The 16,728-nt window shown below is 40.6% G+C and overlaps 1 protein-coding gene across 2 annotated transcripts in view; it reads right to left on the minus strand.

The window, feature by feature from the left end:
• Positions 1–16,728, minus strand: part of HIBCH (3-hydroxyisobutyryl-CoA hydrolase) — a 136,753-nt gene that overhangs the window by 105,657 nt on the left and 14,368 nt on the right. For both annotated transcript variants that reach the window (XM_047773066.1, XM_047773067.1), the window contains 2 exons: positions 4,254–4,394; positions 2,754–2,838 (listed from right to left, as the gene is read on the minus strand). In XM_047773066.1, coding sequence (XP_047629022.1) covers positions 2,754–2,838; positions 4,254–4,394 — 226 coding nt within the window. The remainder of the gene's footprint in view (positions 1–2,753; positions 2,839–4,253; positions 4,395–16,728) is intronic.

Raw genomic sequence — 16,728 nt, forward strand, 5'->3', positions numbered from 1 at the left:
TACTCCTATTTCAGTCAATGTCAAAACTATCAAATCTCTCTTCCATATTCTGCAAGCTCATATGCTTTTCCTATCTTTAAGTACTATGAGAACTACCTACTAAAATACAAATTAAACACATGATTTCTTTTATGGGAAAGAGTTATATAAAAATTGTGGTTCACTAATAGATTTTTAGACTAACTCCACAACTCTGATAAAGCTTCCTTCAAAATGTTCCAATCAAATATGTTCCCGAGGGGGAGGAAATAGAATAGATTGGGAATTTGGGGTTAACATATGCAAAGTATTGCCTTTGGAATGGATAAGCAATGAGATTCCTGCTGTATAGCACCGCAAACTATGTCTAGTCACTTATGATGGAGCATGACAATGTGACAAAAAAGAATGTATGCATGTATGTGTAACTGGATCACCTTGCTATACAGTAGAAAATTGACAGAACACTATAAACTAGCTATAATGGAAAAAGTAATAATTATAAAAAATTAAAAATTAAAATAAAAATACTTATTTTCCTCGTTTTTTAAAAAAGTTTGATATCCAGTTTTGTCATTCTGAGGTTTCACTGATAAAAGCCCTGAAATCATTATCTATTGTCGTGTGTGTGTGTGCGCGCGCTTTTCAGGGCAGCACCCATGGCATACAGAAGTTCCCAGACCAGGGTACTAATCAGAGCTACAGCTGCTGGCCTACACCACAGCCACAGCAACATGGGATCTGAGCCGCATCTACGAACCACACCACAGTTCACAGCAATGCTGGATCCCCAACCCACCGAGTGAGGCCAGGGATAGAACCCACATCCTCACAGACACTAGTCAGATTCGTTTCCACTGTGCCACAGTGGGAACTCCTAATTATCTATTGTCTTTTAGTATTTCTTACCAATTCTAAAAGGAAAGGCGTATAATATATGGCCTGTGGAATAAAGCTCTTTTACCTCAGAAATCTTCCGCGATTTCTTTCTAATCTTATTCTAATCAATAATTCCATATAAATTAAATGATGTTTAATAATACCACTTAAAAAATGTTTTTCAGAGTGTCCACTTTAAAAATAAAAATCACTTCATGATTTTTAAAGAAACCAAATTTCCTGGAATTGAAATTCATCGCTTTATACATGTCAATGAGAATATAATTCTAGAATTTCTAACTGTATTTCCAAACATAAATATAAAGTTAGGCCTATATGCAAAAATAGCTCACAGTCAGAAGAAGTTAAAATCAATACATAAGGCTCTGCCCATTTGTAAACTGACAAGAGCAAAGGCACAACTCTAGAGGAAAGTTTAATTCCAGGCTGAAAAGTAATGTTTTAAAAATGTTTAAGTTGTGGAGTTCCCATTGTGGCTAAGTGGTAACGAACCAGACAAGGATCCATGAGGACTCGGGTTCGATCCCTGTCCTCACCCACTGGGTTAAGGACCCAGCGTTGCCATGAGCTGTGGTGTAGGTCACAGATGGGGCTCGGATCCTGCTTTGCTGTGGCTGCGGTGTAGGCCAGCAGCTGCAGCTCCAATTCAACTCCTAGCCTCGGAACTTTCACATGCCACTGGTATAACCCTAAAAAAAAAAAAAATGCATAATTTGGGAGCAAAAGATAAATTCAGAAACAATTCAGTTACCATGTCAGTCTAAGCAACTGAATATTTTAAAGTGAAATTTTAAGACTCAGTTACTTTAAATTTAACAGGTAGTTGAAGTTATGTCCTGAATCAAGCTCATTTCTTCCTATTTCAAATGTAATGGCTTACATAAGACTTAATAAATTTGGTAAAAAGATCAACCCAAATATTATCACCTTAACACAATATAAAAAACAAACCAATATAAAAAATAAAACACATAGAAAAAAACTATCTTAGGAACCTACCAATTCCATAACAAATAAAACTCGAAATGTGAAAACAGTTTGCAGTAAATACAAAATACTGACAAGTGGTAATAACTTTCTTCTCTCTTTTGTCCTTGGGTTTAATAATTAAATGTCAATAGACTGACCTAAACAATTAGAAAGATTCATCTTTTTATCTCAGAATGTTTGTTTAAATACCAAAAAACACTAATAACATAATAGGATAAATAACATAATTAACTGCATTCTTGATTTAGGATCATGAACAACAGAAAGCACAAAGTCATGGAAATGTGTGAAAGAATGTCATAATTGGAGAATAGCAAGTCACTCAAAATGGCCAGACTGTCAGACCTCTGTGACAAACTGAACTATTTAATATCAGCTATTCTAAAATAAAAAGTGGACTCACGTGCCATAACTGGACATTCCATTCAGGATGATTCAGGGAAAGAAACAATATATCTGAAGGGCTTATATATGTAGGTAAAATATAAAACAATATGCTATTCTCTTCATTTTTCTATTAACTATAAAAGGTAAGCCTCTAAATTTTCCCTTTTTCTAAGTTAACTACATTAAGAATATGTAGAGAATACATTCTCTCTTTCACTGGGGGGCCACCCCCAAAGCATGTGGAAGCTCCCAGGCCAGGGATAAAACCCATGCCACAGCAGTAACCCCAGCCACTACAGTGACGACACTAGATTCTTAACCCCCTGCGCCAGAAGAGAACTCCACAAATGTCAATACATTCTTCATAACAATAAAAATTGTAAAAAGTAAAGCAAATTACAAAACAAAGCAAATTACAAAGTACTGCAAAACTTTTCTAATACTTATTAGTTCTATAGGGGAAAAAAGCATTTAGGCAAGAAGGAAAATGTTTTTACCTCTGATATCACCCCCAGCACAGAAAGCCTTTTCACCAGCTCCCTTCATGATGATCAGGAATGTTTCTGGATCTTGTTCCCACTTCTATCCAAATGTAAAAAGTGGTATATTACAAATACAAAGTCATTAAAGATATGTCCATATACACATGTGTATAAAGAGATATATATGGATATACACAAAGCATAAAACTTATAAAGCACATCCAGAAGAATGGATCCCAACTTCATTTTCTTTTCCAACATAAATTAGAGGCTATTCCAACAGTTTCTAGATGAGTGATCCAAATTTGATGATGACAACTGACATTCTTACCATGACAACTTTGAGACCAAGGTGAAAAAATATGGGCTTAATAATATTATGTTACATAAGCTTATAAATCTGGTGAACAAATCAACTCAAAGATCGTAAATAAACAGAGTAGAAACCTTTCTACTGTGGTGATACAGTCTCTGTCTAAAAAAATTTTAAGTAACAGTGAAAACATTTCTACTGATCAAATGTGGAAGTGATGTGGGGTTGGTAAGGACAGCTAATACGTAAGCTAATAAACAATCAAGAGGCAATGGAAATTGAAAAGACCAGAAAAAAAAGGATCAGATAAAATGTTAGCCAGAGACAAAAAATTAAGAGGGGCTCTATTAATTCTACACTTGAGAATAAAAATATAAATGGACAAGGAAGAGGTATAGCTGGATATATGTGGTTGTCCAAAAGGTTAATACTGGATTACATTAACAGAAATATGGTATTCTAACATGGAAGCTCTACTTTCTTCCACTTTAATCTGGAACTCTTGGCTTATTTCTCTGTCTCACACTGAAGTACTGAGGTCTCCCAAACAGACAACATAGGATGGAAAAGAGAATCATTAGTGAAGAATTAACAAATGGGTGACCAGGGGAGCACCAGTCTTCAACCCCTACGTGGCCAACCATATTAGGTACTATTTCAGTTCATCTTCACAACAACTCTGTGTAATAATACCATCCCCACTTCACAGCTGAGAATAGTGAAACACAGAGAGATTAACATTCCCAGCCTACACAGTTAATAAATAGAAACCCAAGTTTCATACACAGGTAGTCTGACTTTATTGCCCTATACAGTTCACTTAGAAAAGCTTATGGCCTTCTCCAAGAAAAGGTTGGCCAGACAGTTCAAAAACAATCATCTTCAAATAAAGGAGCTGTCATGTGGAAGCAGACTAGAAGTGTACACACATGACTCAAGAGACAGAACCAGTACCACTGGCTGAAAGGTTGGAAAAAGGAAGAAACCTGAAGCTATGTAAAAGTGGAAGGGGTTGTTTCATGGGGCAATGGGCTCCCCATCACTAGGGGTGCTCCAGGATAACCACTAGAGAAAGCACTGAGGACACAAGAAAGGCCAGAGTCTGGGCACTGATCCCAGACAGTCCAGGACGCTATGGAAGAAAATACCAGAAATGTTCTATGTATTTTTTAAAGGACCCATGTGATTTTAAAATTACAAACCTTCAGCTGTGGGTAAATTTGCCGAATCATACTCAGATTCAGTGCATTTAGGAACTTTGGTCTGTTTAGTGTTATCACTCCTGCACAACCTTTTCTCTCCAATAGGACTTCTGCTGCTGCATCCGTGTGCTTAGACATTGTCTGTGTAAATGAAGAATAACTTTAGGATAAAATTCATTACATTTTTGTCACAAGCCTACATCAAAACGAATACATTAAATGCAAGACCTTCCACACAATGCTAGGGGTAACTAATTGAATAGATAACTAGGTACACCTAACAAAGGTTTCTAAAGTTACTTAGACTCTGTAGACAGACAATTCCAAGGAAAATTATACATACTTATTAAATCTCTTTATTTTTATCTCTGAATGAACTTAGTCAAATGATTTAAAACAGAATCCAGGAGTTCCTGTAGTGGCTCAGCACTCAATGAACCCGAATAGCATCCATGAAGACAAGGGTTTGATCCCTGGCCTCCCTCAGTGGGTTAAGGATCTGGCGTTGCCATGAGCTGTGGTGTAGGTCGCAGACATGGCTCAGATCCTGCGTTGCTATAGCTGTGGTGTAGGCTGGCAGCTATAGCTCCAATTGGACCCCTAGCCTGGAAGCCTCCATATGTGCAGGTGTGACCCCAAAACGACAAAAAAATAAAAGAAAATAGAATCCAGAAAGTTGCAATTGCAGCTCAGCAGGTTACAAACCTGACAGTACCCATGAGGATGCAGGTTTGACCCCTGGCTTTGCTCAGTGGGTTACAGATCCAGCATTGCCATGAGCTACAGCATAGGTTGCAGGCACGGCTTGGATCTGGCGCTGCTGTGGCTGTAGTGTGGGCCAGCAGCTGCATCTCCAATTCAACCCCCAGCCTGGGAACGTCAATAGGTCACAGGTACGGCCCTTAAAAAAAAAAAAAAATAGAATCCAGTCCTAGAATTTCTTGGACTACAAAACACTCTTAATCTTTATTACTGTATATCAAGCAATATATTGGGTACTTGCAATCAAAGACGAATAGCAAGGGCAAATAATTCTGACCATAGTAGCCACCAACAAGTTGTGGAAAAAAAGGTAATGTTTGAGCTGGGCCATGATGTATGCCAAGAAAAATAGGAGTGAGACTCCTGGAGAGGACCACATCCTAAAACATGAACAATGAGTGTCTAGAAATATTGAGATGTTAAACATGAGTGGAATAAAGAAAGCCTGAATGAGGAAATCAGTGATGGGAAATTAGGCAGAATAAGTAGCTTAAGGCCAGATTATAAAATGACAGATTACGACTCACATGACTGTGAAGAACTTACCTATACACAAGTTCTTAGGGCCTCACACACTATGGTGAGTGAAACAAGTGTCGCACAGCCTACTCCCCTTCACTAATCATTGTAGCTTTAATTCCTTGATTAAACCCTTACTCGTATGATAAGACAGATGATAGACTAAAAAAGCTGCACTTTTCAGACCCCTACATCATAATTTTTCAGGTACTACAGATAAGAATTTTCATATTATACAAATTTATTACATGCAATTATTAATAAACTTTCATTTCTCTCTATACTTTTTTTTTTTTTTTTAGGGCTGCACCTGTGGCATATGGAAGTTCCCAGGCTAGTAGGCTAGGGGTCAAAAGAAAATACAGATAAACTAAATTTCATCAAATTAAAAACTGCAGCTCTGCCAAAGATACTGTTCAGAGAATGAAAAGACAAGCCAGAAATTAGAGGAAAATACTTTCATATCACATACTAATAAAGAATTTGCATCCAAAATATACAGTTGGCCTTTGAACAAGACTGGTTTGAACTGCGCCAGTCCACTTACAAGCATTTTTCAATCATAAATACTACAGTACTATGTGATCCTCAGCTGGCTGAATTCATAGGAGTGGAGAAGGAACCTCAGTTGTAGAGGGCTGACTGCAAAATTATACTCAGACTTTTTTTTAACTCTTAAAACTCAGTAAGAAAACAATCCAATATTAAAATGGGCAAGAAAAAAAAAAAAATCTGAGGATCTTTGAGGAAAATGGGGGGTGGGGAACACCACACACACACATATATACATACACATATGAAATGTTCAACATCATTTCTTATTAGGAAAATGCAAATTAAAACCACAATGAGATCCCATTATACAATATTAAAAGGCTAAAATTCAAAAAGACACAATAACATGCTGCCAAAGATGTAGAACAGGAACTCTCATTCACTGTTGGTGGAATTACAAAATTGCACAGTCACTTTGGAAGATGATTTGGCAAACTCATAAAGTTACACATAGACTTAGCATATAACCCAGCTATCACACCCCTAGATATTTAGCCAAGTGAACTGAAGAAAACTTATGTTTACACAAAAGCCTGTACACAAACAGGTTTAGTAGTTCTGTCCATAATGGCTAAAACCTGGAGGTAACCAAGATGCTCTTCAACAGGGAAATGGATAAATAAACTGCGGTACATCCAAACAATGGAATACTCTTCAGAGATAATGAGAACCAAGTTCTCAATTCATGCAATAATATATATGAAACTTAAATGCATTCTGGCTAGTGAAAGTCACCAACAGCTTATATGTTGCATGATTCCATTCATTATGACATTGTGCAGAAATAAAATTCACAGGTCAATGACTGGGAATGGGAGAAGTGACTGACTACAAAGGGGAAAACACTGGAGAAGATTTAGGTGATGAGGCCGCTCTGTATGGACTTTGGGTGGCAAATGCGTGACTTATGCATCTGTCAAAACACAAAGAAATGTACAAAGAATAAACTTGAATGTATACAAGCTATATTATTAAAAAAAAAATCAGCCTGAGTATCAGGGATTCCAATATGGAATGCAGACTATGACAAACCACACATGCATGACCTAACCACAATGAAGTGATCATAGTGATAGTGGCAGGAAAACTGACCTAAGTAACCTTAGAAACCAGTCATTTGACTGGAAACTATACAGAAATATACAAAAAGAACTGTACATCAACATTGTGCTCTAGTTACTATATTTGTTTTGCAGGGCTGGAGGGGGGTTAAGAATTATGGAACTGAGAGAGGACAAGATGGCGGAGGAGTAAGGGGACACGCTCGCCCTCTCCCACAAACACAACAAAAAAAGCACATCTACAGAATAAATGACTCGCACAGAACAGCAACCCATCGCTGGCAGAGGAACCTAAACTCCAATAATGGCAAGAAGTTCGTGACATTACTGGGCAGAACGGGAGAAAAGAGGAGAGTGAGAGAAGGTGAATCCGAGCGGGACGGGCGCTCCCGAAAGGGAACTGCGGAGGAGAAAGGGATCCCACACCCTGGAAAGTCACCTACAAGGGGGAAAGCTCAAACGAACCGGAGGAATCTCCAGATGCAGAGAAGAGTGTAGCAGTAAGTTGGAGTACGGAAAAGCCGATCAAGAACCGAACGGACCATCTGAACCACGGGCACAGTCACCAAAAATTGAGATGCCTGGGTGGGGGCTGGGCACCGAATTCTCAGCTCCAGAGGTTAGTCCCCGGGAAAGGGCCAGGGGACACCTGGGTGGGGGCTGGGCACCGAGACCTTGCCTCCAAAGGTTAGTCCCCGAGAAAGGGCCAGGGGACGCCTGTGTGGGGGCTGGGCACCGAGACCTCTGCTCCAGAGGTTAGTCCCTGTGCCCGAGAAAGGGACGGGGGACGCCTGGATGGGGGCTGGGCACCGAGACCTCGGCTCCAGAGGTTAGTCCCCAGGAAAAGGACGGGGGACGCCTGGATGGGGGCTGGGCACCGAGACCTCGGCTCCAGAGGTTAGACCGTGAGAACGGGCTGGGGGGGCGGGGCGGAGCGGAAACTGCTTGGGAGGTCTAGAAACCATTTGACGGGGCAGAGACTGCCTGGGAGACTAGAAAACAAAGCTGTTGCAGAGGAAGGGAGCAATACTCTAGGGGCGGGGAAGTGGAAAGCAGCATGAGAGGGAACCTGGGAAAAGAGCCTGGTCTGCACCAGTGCTGGGGAGGGGAGAGAAGAAGGGGTGGGTCCCCATAGAATACCCCCCACACCACAGCAAGCTTACAGGCCCGCTAGCTAGCTGAAAGCTGTGCTTCCCAGTGCATCCCCTCCCCCCACCCCCTACGCTCTCGCCGAACCTGGGGCTGCCTGCCATCCAGGAGGGCTGACCTCAACAATTGCCTGAAGCCTACCACTGCAGGGGCTGTCCCTGCACAGGCCTGCTTGCCCTTTGGAGGGGCTACACTTCCGCAGAGTAGCACCAAACACCACCAGCCCCCGAGAAAAGGCCTGCAGCCCAGAAAAGCTAGAACAAGCCTAGCCAGGCCGTGAATAGATCTGCCTAATTCTCGGATGGTTTTTCTGAGTCGGGCTGCCCCGGGGAGGAGCCTCTTGGATTTCCAGTGGCCCTGCTACCCTCCCAAGCCCCCAGGGGGTGCCAAGCTCTAGAGGATCAGCTTCATAGGACTGCCAGCTCCAGGCAGGACCCCCTGCAGCCCAGAAAAGCTGCAACAAGCCTGGCCGAGTCGGGAAAAGATCTCAGACGGTTTTTCTGAGTCAGACTGCCCCAGGGAGGAGCCTCTTGGGTCTCCAACGGCCCTGCTACCCGCCCAAGCCGCCAAGGGGTGCCCCACTCCCGCGGAATAGCTGCTCAGCACCACCAGCCCCCTAGAAGAGCCCCTGCAGCCCAGAAAAGCTGCAACAAGCTTGGCCAGACTGTGAAAAGATCCGCCTACATTCTCAGGCCATCCTTCTGAGTTGGGCTGCCCTAGGGAAGAGCCTCTTAGGTTCTCAGTGACCCAGATAGCTGCTCCAGCCCCCAGGGGGTGCTGCACTCCTGAGGAACAGCTGCCCAACACCGCCAACCCCCTGCAAGAACCCCACAGCCCAAAAACACCAGAGCAAGCTCTGCATGACCAAGTGTAATCTGGTACCATCGTGGTGTGGACCTCCCAGTCCTGTCTGCCCTCAGGAAGTCCTCCTTTGCTTCAAAGAAACACTGTTAGCCCCATCAACACTCCAGAAAAGCCACACTGCCTCAAAAAAGATTGACCAACAATGCCAGCCCTCAGGAAATATTCCACAGCAGTGACATGGCAAACACTGCCCGATAACAGAGAGTACAACTCCCTCAGGAGAAAGAAAACAACAAGCAAGATGAAGAAGCTGAGAAACCACCCCCAGTCAAACCAACAAGAGAACTCACCTAAAACAGTCAACAATGAAACAGATCTCTGCAGTCTGACAGACCTGGAGTTCAAAAGAGAAATAGTGAAAATACTGAAGGAATTAAGAGAAGATATGAACAGTAATGCAGATACCCTCAGAAAGGAACTAGAAAATATAAGGAGGAGCCAAGAAAAACTAGAACATTCATTTGCAGAGATGCAAACTGAACTAAGGGCAGTAAAAACCAGAATGAATAATGCAGAAGAACAAATCAGTGATATGGAAGATAGAATAATGGAAATCACTCAATCCAGTCAACAGACAGAAAACCGAATCAAAAAACTGGAAAGCAATATAAGAGACCTATGGGATAATATAAAGCGGGCCAATCTACGCATAATAGGAATTCCAGAAGGAGTAGAAAAAGATAAGGGGATGGAAAATATATTTGAAGAAATTATCGATGGAAACTTCCCAAATCTAAAGGATACTGGGTTCAAGATACAAGAAGCACAGAGGGCCCCAAACAAACTGAACCCAAATAGACCCACACCAAGACACATCATAATAAAAATGGCAAAAGTTAGTGATAAAGAGAGGATCCTAAAGGCAGCAAGAGAAAAACAGAATGTTACCTATAAGGGAACCCCCATAAGAGTATCAGCTGACTTCTCTACAGAAACACTACAGGCCAGGAGGGAATGGCAAGAGATATTTAAAGTGCTAAAAGGAAAAAATATGCAACCTAGAATACTCTATCCAGCAAGTATATTATTTAAAATAGAAGGGGAAATAAAAAATTTTTCCAACAAACAAAAACTTAAAGAATACTGCAACACAAAACCCAGGTTAAAGGAAATATTGAAAGGGCTTCTCTAAACCAAAAAGAAAGGAAGGAAAGGGAAGAAAAAAGAAAAGAAAAAAAAAAAGAAGAAGAAGAAGAAGAAGAACTAGGACCGAGGAAACCGCAATCAGAGAGCAGTCACTCAAATAAGCCAGCATACAGATTTAATCATGAACATGCTTCAAAATAAAATTAAATAGAAAAAAATAAAAAAGAGTCATCAAAACCATAAAATGTGGGCTAGGGATGTTAGGAAATAAATAACCATTTTTGTTTGTTTGTATGTTTCTCTTCTTAATTTTAATATAGTAATGAAGCATTTGAACCTATAGGACCATCAGGCTAAAACACACAATTATGGGAAGGGGTCAGCATACTTAAAAAACAGGGCAACCACAAGCCAAAAGCAAATATGGCATTTGCAAAAAATGAAAAAAAAATACACTCAAGCAGATAATAACAGGAGACCAACCAAAAAAAGAAAAAGAAAGGAAGAATGGAGAACCATAGAATCAACTGGAACACGAGGTTCAAATGGCAATAAATAATCATCTATCAATTATCACCTTAAATGTCAATGGACTGAATGCACCAATCAAAAGACACAGAGTGGCTGAGTGGATAAAAAGGCAAAAACCTTCAATATGCTGCCTACAAGAAACTCACCTTAGGACAAAAGATACATATAGATTGAAAGGGAAAGGGTGGGGAAAAATATTTCACGCCAATAGACATGACAGAAAAGCAGGAGTCGCAACACTCATATCAGACAAAATAGACTTTAAAACAAAAGACATAAAGAAAGACAAAGAAGGACACTACTTAATGATTAAGGGATCCATCCAAGGAGAGGATGTTACTATCGTCAACATATATGCCCCAAATACAGGAGCACCCAGATACATACAACAAATATTAACAGACATAAAGGGAGATATTGATGAGAATACAATCATAGTAGGAGACCTTAATACCCCCCTCACATCAATGGACAGATCCTCTAGACAGAAAACCAATAAAGCAACAGAGATCCTAAAGGAAACAATAGAAAAGTTAGACTTAATGGATATCTTCAGGACACTACATCCAAAAAAAGCAGAATACACATTCTTCTCAAATGCTCATGGAACATTCTCAAGAATCGACCACATATTGGGACACAAAGCTAATCTCAATAAATTTAGGAGCATAGAAATGATCCCAAGTATCTTCTCTGACCACAATGCCATGAAATTAGAAACCAACCATGGGAAAAGGAAAGAGAAAAAACCTACTGCATGGAGACTAAACAACATGCTACTAAAAAACCAATGGGTCAATGAGGAAATCAAGAAGGAAATTAAAAACTACCTTGAAACAAATGATAATGAAGACACAATCTCTCAAAATCTATGGGATGCTGCGAAAGCAGTGCTCAGAGGGAAATTTATAGCAATACAGGCCTTTCTCAAAAAAGAAGAAAGATCCCAAATTGACAACTTAACCCTCCACCTAAATGAATTAGAAAAAGAAGAACAAAAAAGGCCTAAAGTCAGCAGAAGGAAGGAAATTATAAAGATCAAAGAAGAAATCAATAAAATTGAGACTCAAAAAACAATAGAGAAAATTAATAAAACCAAGAGCTGGTTCTTTGAAAAGGTGGACAAAATTGACAAACCCCTGGCCAGACTCACTAAAAAGAGGAGACAAAGAACCCAAATAACCAAAATTATAAATGAAAAAGGAGAAATCACAACAGGTACAGCAGAAATACAAAAAACCATAAGAGAAGACTATGAACAACTATATGGCAACAAGTTTGACAATCTGGAAGAAATGGGCAATTTTCTAGAATCTTACAGCCTGCCAAAACTGAATCAAGTAGAAACAGACCAACTGAACAGACCGATCACTAGAAATGAAATTGAAGAGGTCATAAAATCACTCCCTACCAATAAAAGTCCAGGACCAGATGGCTTCACAGGTGAATTTTATCAAACATATAAAGAGGAATTGGTGCCCATCCTCCTTAAACTCTTTCAAAAGGTTGAAGAAGAAGGAAGACTCCCAAAGACATTCTATGATGCCACCATCACCCTCATTCCAAAACCAGACAGAGATACCACCAAAAAAGAAAACTATCGCCCAATATCATTGATGAATATAGATGCAAAAATTCTCAACAAAATCTTAGCCAACCGAATCCAACAACATACCAAAAAAATTATACACCATGACCAGGTTGGGTTCATCCCAGGTTCACAAGGATGGTTCACCATACGCAAATCAATCAGCATCATACACCACATTAACAAAAAAAAAGTCAAAAATCATATGATCATCTCAATAGACGCAGAAAAAGCATTTGACAAAGTCCAACATCCATTCATGATCAAGACCCTCGCCAAACTGGGTATAGAGGGAACATTCCTGAATATAATCAAAGCCATTTATGATAAACCCACAGCAAATATAATCCTCAATGGGGAAAAACTGAAAGCCTTCTCCCTCAAATCTGGAACAAGACAGGGATGCCCACTCTCACCACTGCTCTTCAACATACTTTTGGAAGTCCTAGCCACAGCAATTAGACAAACAAAAGAAACAAAAGGCATCCATATAGGAAGAGAAGAGATCAAACTGTCACTGTATGCAGATGACATGACACTGTACATAGAAAACCCTAAGGACTCAACCCCAAAACTCCTTGAACTGATTCATAAATTCAGCAAAGTAGCAGGATATAAGATTAACATTCAGAAGTCAGTTGCATTTCTGTATACCAGCAATGAAATATTAGAAAAGGAATACAGGAGTTCCCGTCATGGCGCAGTGGTTAACAAATCCGACTAGGAACCATGAGGTTGCAGGTTCGGTCCCTGCCCTTGTTCAGTGGGTTAACGATCCGGCGTTGCCGTGAGCTATGGTGTAGGTTGCAGACGCGGCTCGGATCCCGCGTTGCTGTGGCTCTGGCGTAGGCCGGTGGCTACAGCTCCGATTCAACCCTAGCCTGGGAACCTCCATATGCTGCGGGAGCGGCCCAAGAAATAGCAACAACAACAACAACAACAAAAAAAAAAAAACCAAGACAAAAAGACAAAAAAAAAGAAAAGGAATACAAAAATATAATACCTTTTAAAATTGCACCTCCCAAAATCAAATACCTCGGAATACACCTGACCAAGGAGGTAAAGGTCCTATATGCCGAGAACTATAAAACTTTAATCAAAGAAATCAAAGAAGATGTAAAGAAATGGAAAGATATTCCATGTTCCTGGATTGGGAAAATCAATATTGTAAAAATGGCCATACTACCCAAAGCAATCTACAGATTCAATGCAATCCCTATCAAATTACCCATGACATTTTTCACAGAACTAGAACAAACAATCCAAACATTTATATGGAACCACAAAAGACCCAGAATCGCCAAAGCAATCCTGAGAAACAAAAACCAAGCAGGAGGCATAACTCTCCCAGACTTCAAGAAATACTACAAAGCCACAGTCATCAAAACAGTGTGGTACTGGTACCAAAACAGACAGACAGACCAATGGAACAGAAGAGAGAATCCGGAAATAAACCCAGACACCTATGGTCAATTAATCTTTGACAAGGGAGGCAAGAACATCAAATGGGAAAAAGAAAGTCTTTTCAGCAAGCATTGCTGGGAAACCTGGACAGCTGCATGCAAAGCAATGAGATTGGAACACACCCTCACACCATGCACAAAAATAAACTCCAAATGGCTGAAAGACTTAAATATACGACAGGACACCATCAAACTCCTAGAAGAAAACATAGGCAAAACACTCTCTGACAACAACATCATGAATATTTTCTCAGGTCAGTCTCCCAAAGCAATAGAAATTAGAGCAAAAATAAACCCATGGGACCTCATCCAACTGAAAAGCTTTTGCACAGCAAAGGAAACCCAAAAGAAAACAAAAAGACAACTTACAGAATGGGAGAAAATAGTTTCAAATGATACAACCGACAAGGGCTTAATCTCTAGAATATATAAACAACTTATACAACCCAACAGCAAAAAAGCCAATCAAGCAATGGAAAAATGGGCAAAAGACCTGAATAGACATTTCTCCAAGGAAGATATACAGATGGCCAACAAGCACATGAAAAAATGCTCAACATCGCTGATTATAAGAGAAATGCAAATCAAAACTACCACGAGATACCACCTCACACCAGTCAGAATGGCCATCATTCATAAATCCACAAATAACAAGTGCCGAAGGGAGTGTGGAGAAAAGGGAACCCTCCTGCACTGTTGGTGGGAATGTAAACTGGTACAGCCACTATGGAGAACCGTTTGGAGAGACCTTAGAAATCTATACATAGAACTTCCATATGACCCCGCAATCCCACTCTTGGGCATCTATCCGGACAAAACTCTACTTAAAAGAGACACATGCACCCGCATGTTCATTGCAGCACTATTCACAATAGCCAGGACATGGAAAAAACCCAAATGTCCATCAACAGAGGATTGGATTCGGAAGAGGTGGTATATATACACAATGGAATACTACTCAGCCATAAAAACGAATGCCATAATGCCATTTGCAGCAACATGGATGGAACTAGAGAATCTCATCCTGAGTGAAATGAGCCAGAAAGACAAAGACAAATACCATATGATATCACTTATAACTGGAATCTAATATCCAGCACAAATGAACATCTCCTCAGAAAAGAAAATCATGGACTTGGAAAAAAGACTTGTGGCTGCCTGATGGGAGGGGGAGGGAGTGGGAGGGATCGGGATCTTGGGCTTATCAGACACAACTTAGAATAGATTTACAAGGAGATCCTGCTGAATAGCATTGAGAACTTTGTCTAGATACTCATGTTGCAACAGAAGAAAGGGTGGGGGAAAAAATGTAATTGTAATGTATACATGTAAGGATAACCTGACCCCCTTGCTGTACAGTGGGAAAATAAAAAAAATTATAAAAAAAAAAAGAATTATGGAACTGCTCTGCATGTACACTAAGGTTAAACAAGTAACAAAGGGGAGTTGGTGAGAGCCAGGCCCTCACTTATCAGAACAGCAACAGACAAACAAGAAGAGAAAGCTAGAATGAACCCTGCCCTACGATACGGGATTAAAGGCATAGGTCACAGATATGGCTTGGATCCCACACTGTTGTGGCAAAGGCCTGCAGCTGCAGCTGCAATTCAACTCCTAGCCTAGGAACTTCCATATGTCACAGGTGTGGCCCTAAAAAGAAAACAAGACAAAACAAGAAAAAAAAAAAGACAGAAGCTCATATTAGAGGCTATTCTACAGAATACCTGGCCTTTATTCCTCTAAACTGTCAAGGTCACGAAAAATAAGGGAAGAGTAATCAACTGTCACAGACGGAAGAGAACAAGAAGACACAACAAAGAAAGGCAATGTGGTATCCTGGACTGGACTCTGGAGCAGAAAATTCAGGGAAAAACTGGTGAAATCCAAATAAAGTCTAAAGTTAATACTAATATATCAATGTTCTTAATTTTGACAAATGTACCATGGTAACTGTATTCCTTTGCTAGGGCTGTTGTGACCAAGTAGCACAAACTAAGTGGCTTAAACAGAAATCCATTGTCTCAGATCTCAAGGCTGTAAGTCTGAGATCAAGGGAGCAGGACCACATTCCCTCCAAAGGCTCTAGGCAAGGATCTATTCCCAGCCTCTCACCTAGATTCGGAAATTCCTTAGCTTGTCACAGCATAACTCCAGTACTCACATGGATTCTCTGTGCATATGCATCTCCAAGTTTTCCCTTTATATAAAGACAAGTCACATTGAATGATTCCAATAATTCCTCCTCCAGTATAACCTCATCTTAACTAATTACAGCTGCAGTGATCTAACTCGAAACCTGGCTGATGGGAGAAGCCATCCACCTCAGGTCCTGAGGTTTCTCTTGCACTTTATTGCTGTGTATGTCATGAATCCAAAGGCCTGACTGTTCTCCTGGGTCATTTTTCAGCATTGTGTTTACTGTGAGAAACTTTGAGGAAAAGGTACTGTCTTCTTCTGGGATGGAAGGCAGGCTTGCTTACAGCATGCTACGAACTGGCAGGGTCCCTGAATTCAGTATTGCTGTCCCACAATGCAACCCACTGCACAGGAACACATTCATCTGGACCTCCTGTCACCCCTGTGGGGCTTGGGGAGAAGGGGAACCAATGCAAACATGAAGCTCAATGCTGCTCACTGGGTCACTAATAACGAAGTCCTTTGTCTCTAAATAAAAATTTCACACCTTCTGTCAGCACCCAAAGAATAGCAACAGGCTAACTACCAACTTGTTATTGGAGTAAAATCACATCCCAGACCCAGTGTTGTCTGGCCAACCCAAAAGCCTTCCACTTGCTCCATCCCAATCTTAGCCCTCTCTCTCCCTTCAAAAGCATCAAGTAGGTTTTATGATAAATACAAAGTGCACATCCATCAACATCATCTGTCCATTTTTTTAA

The sequence above is a fragment of the Phacochoerus africanus genome, chromosome 3 (genome assembly GCF_016906955.1).
Source record: "Phacochoerus africanus isolate WHEZ1 chromosome 3, ROS_Pafr_v1, whole genome shotgun sequence".
Classification (NCBI taxonomy): Eukaryota; Metazoa; Chordata; class Mammalia; order Artiodactyla; family Suidae; genus Phacochoerus; species Phacochoerus africanus.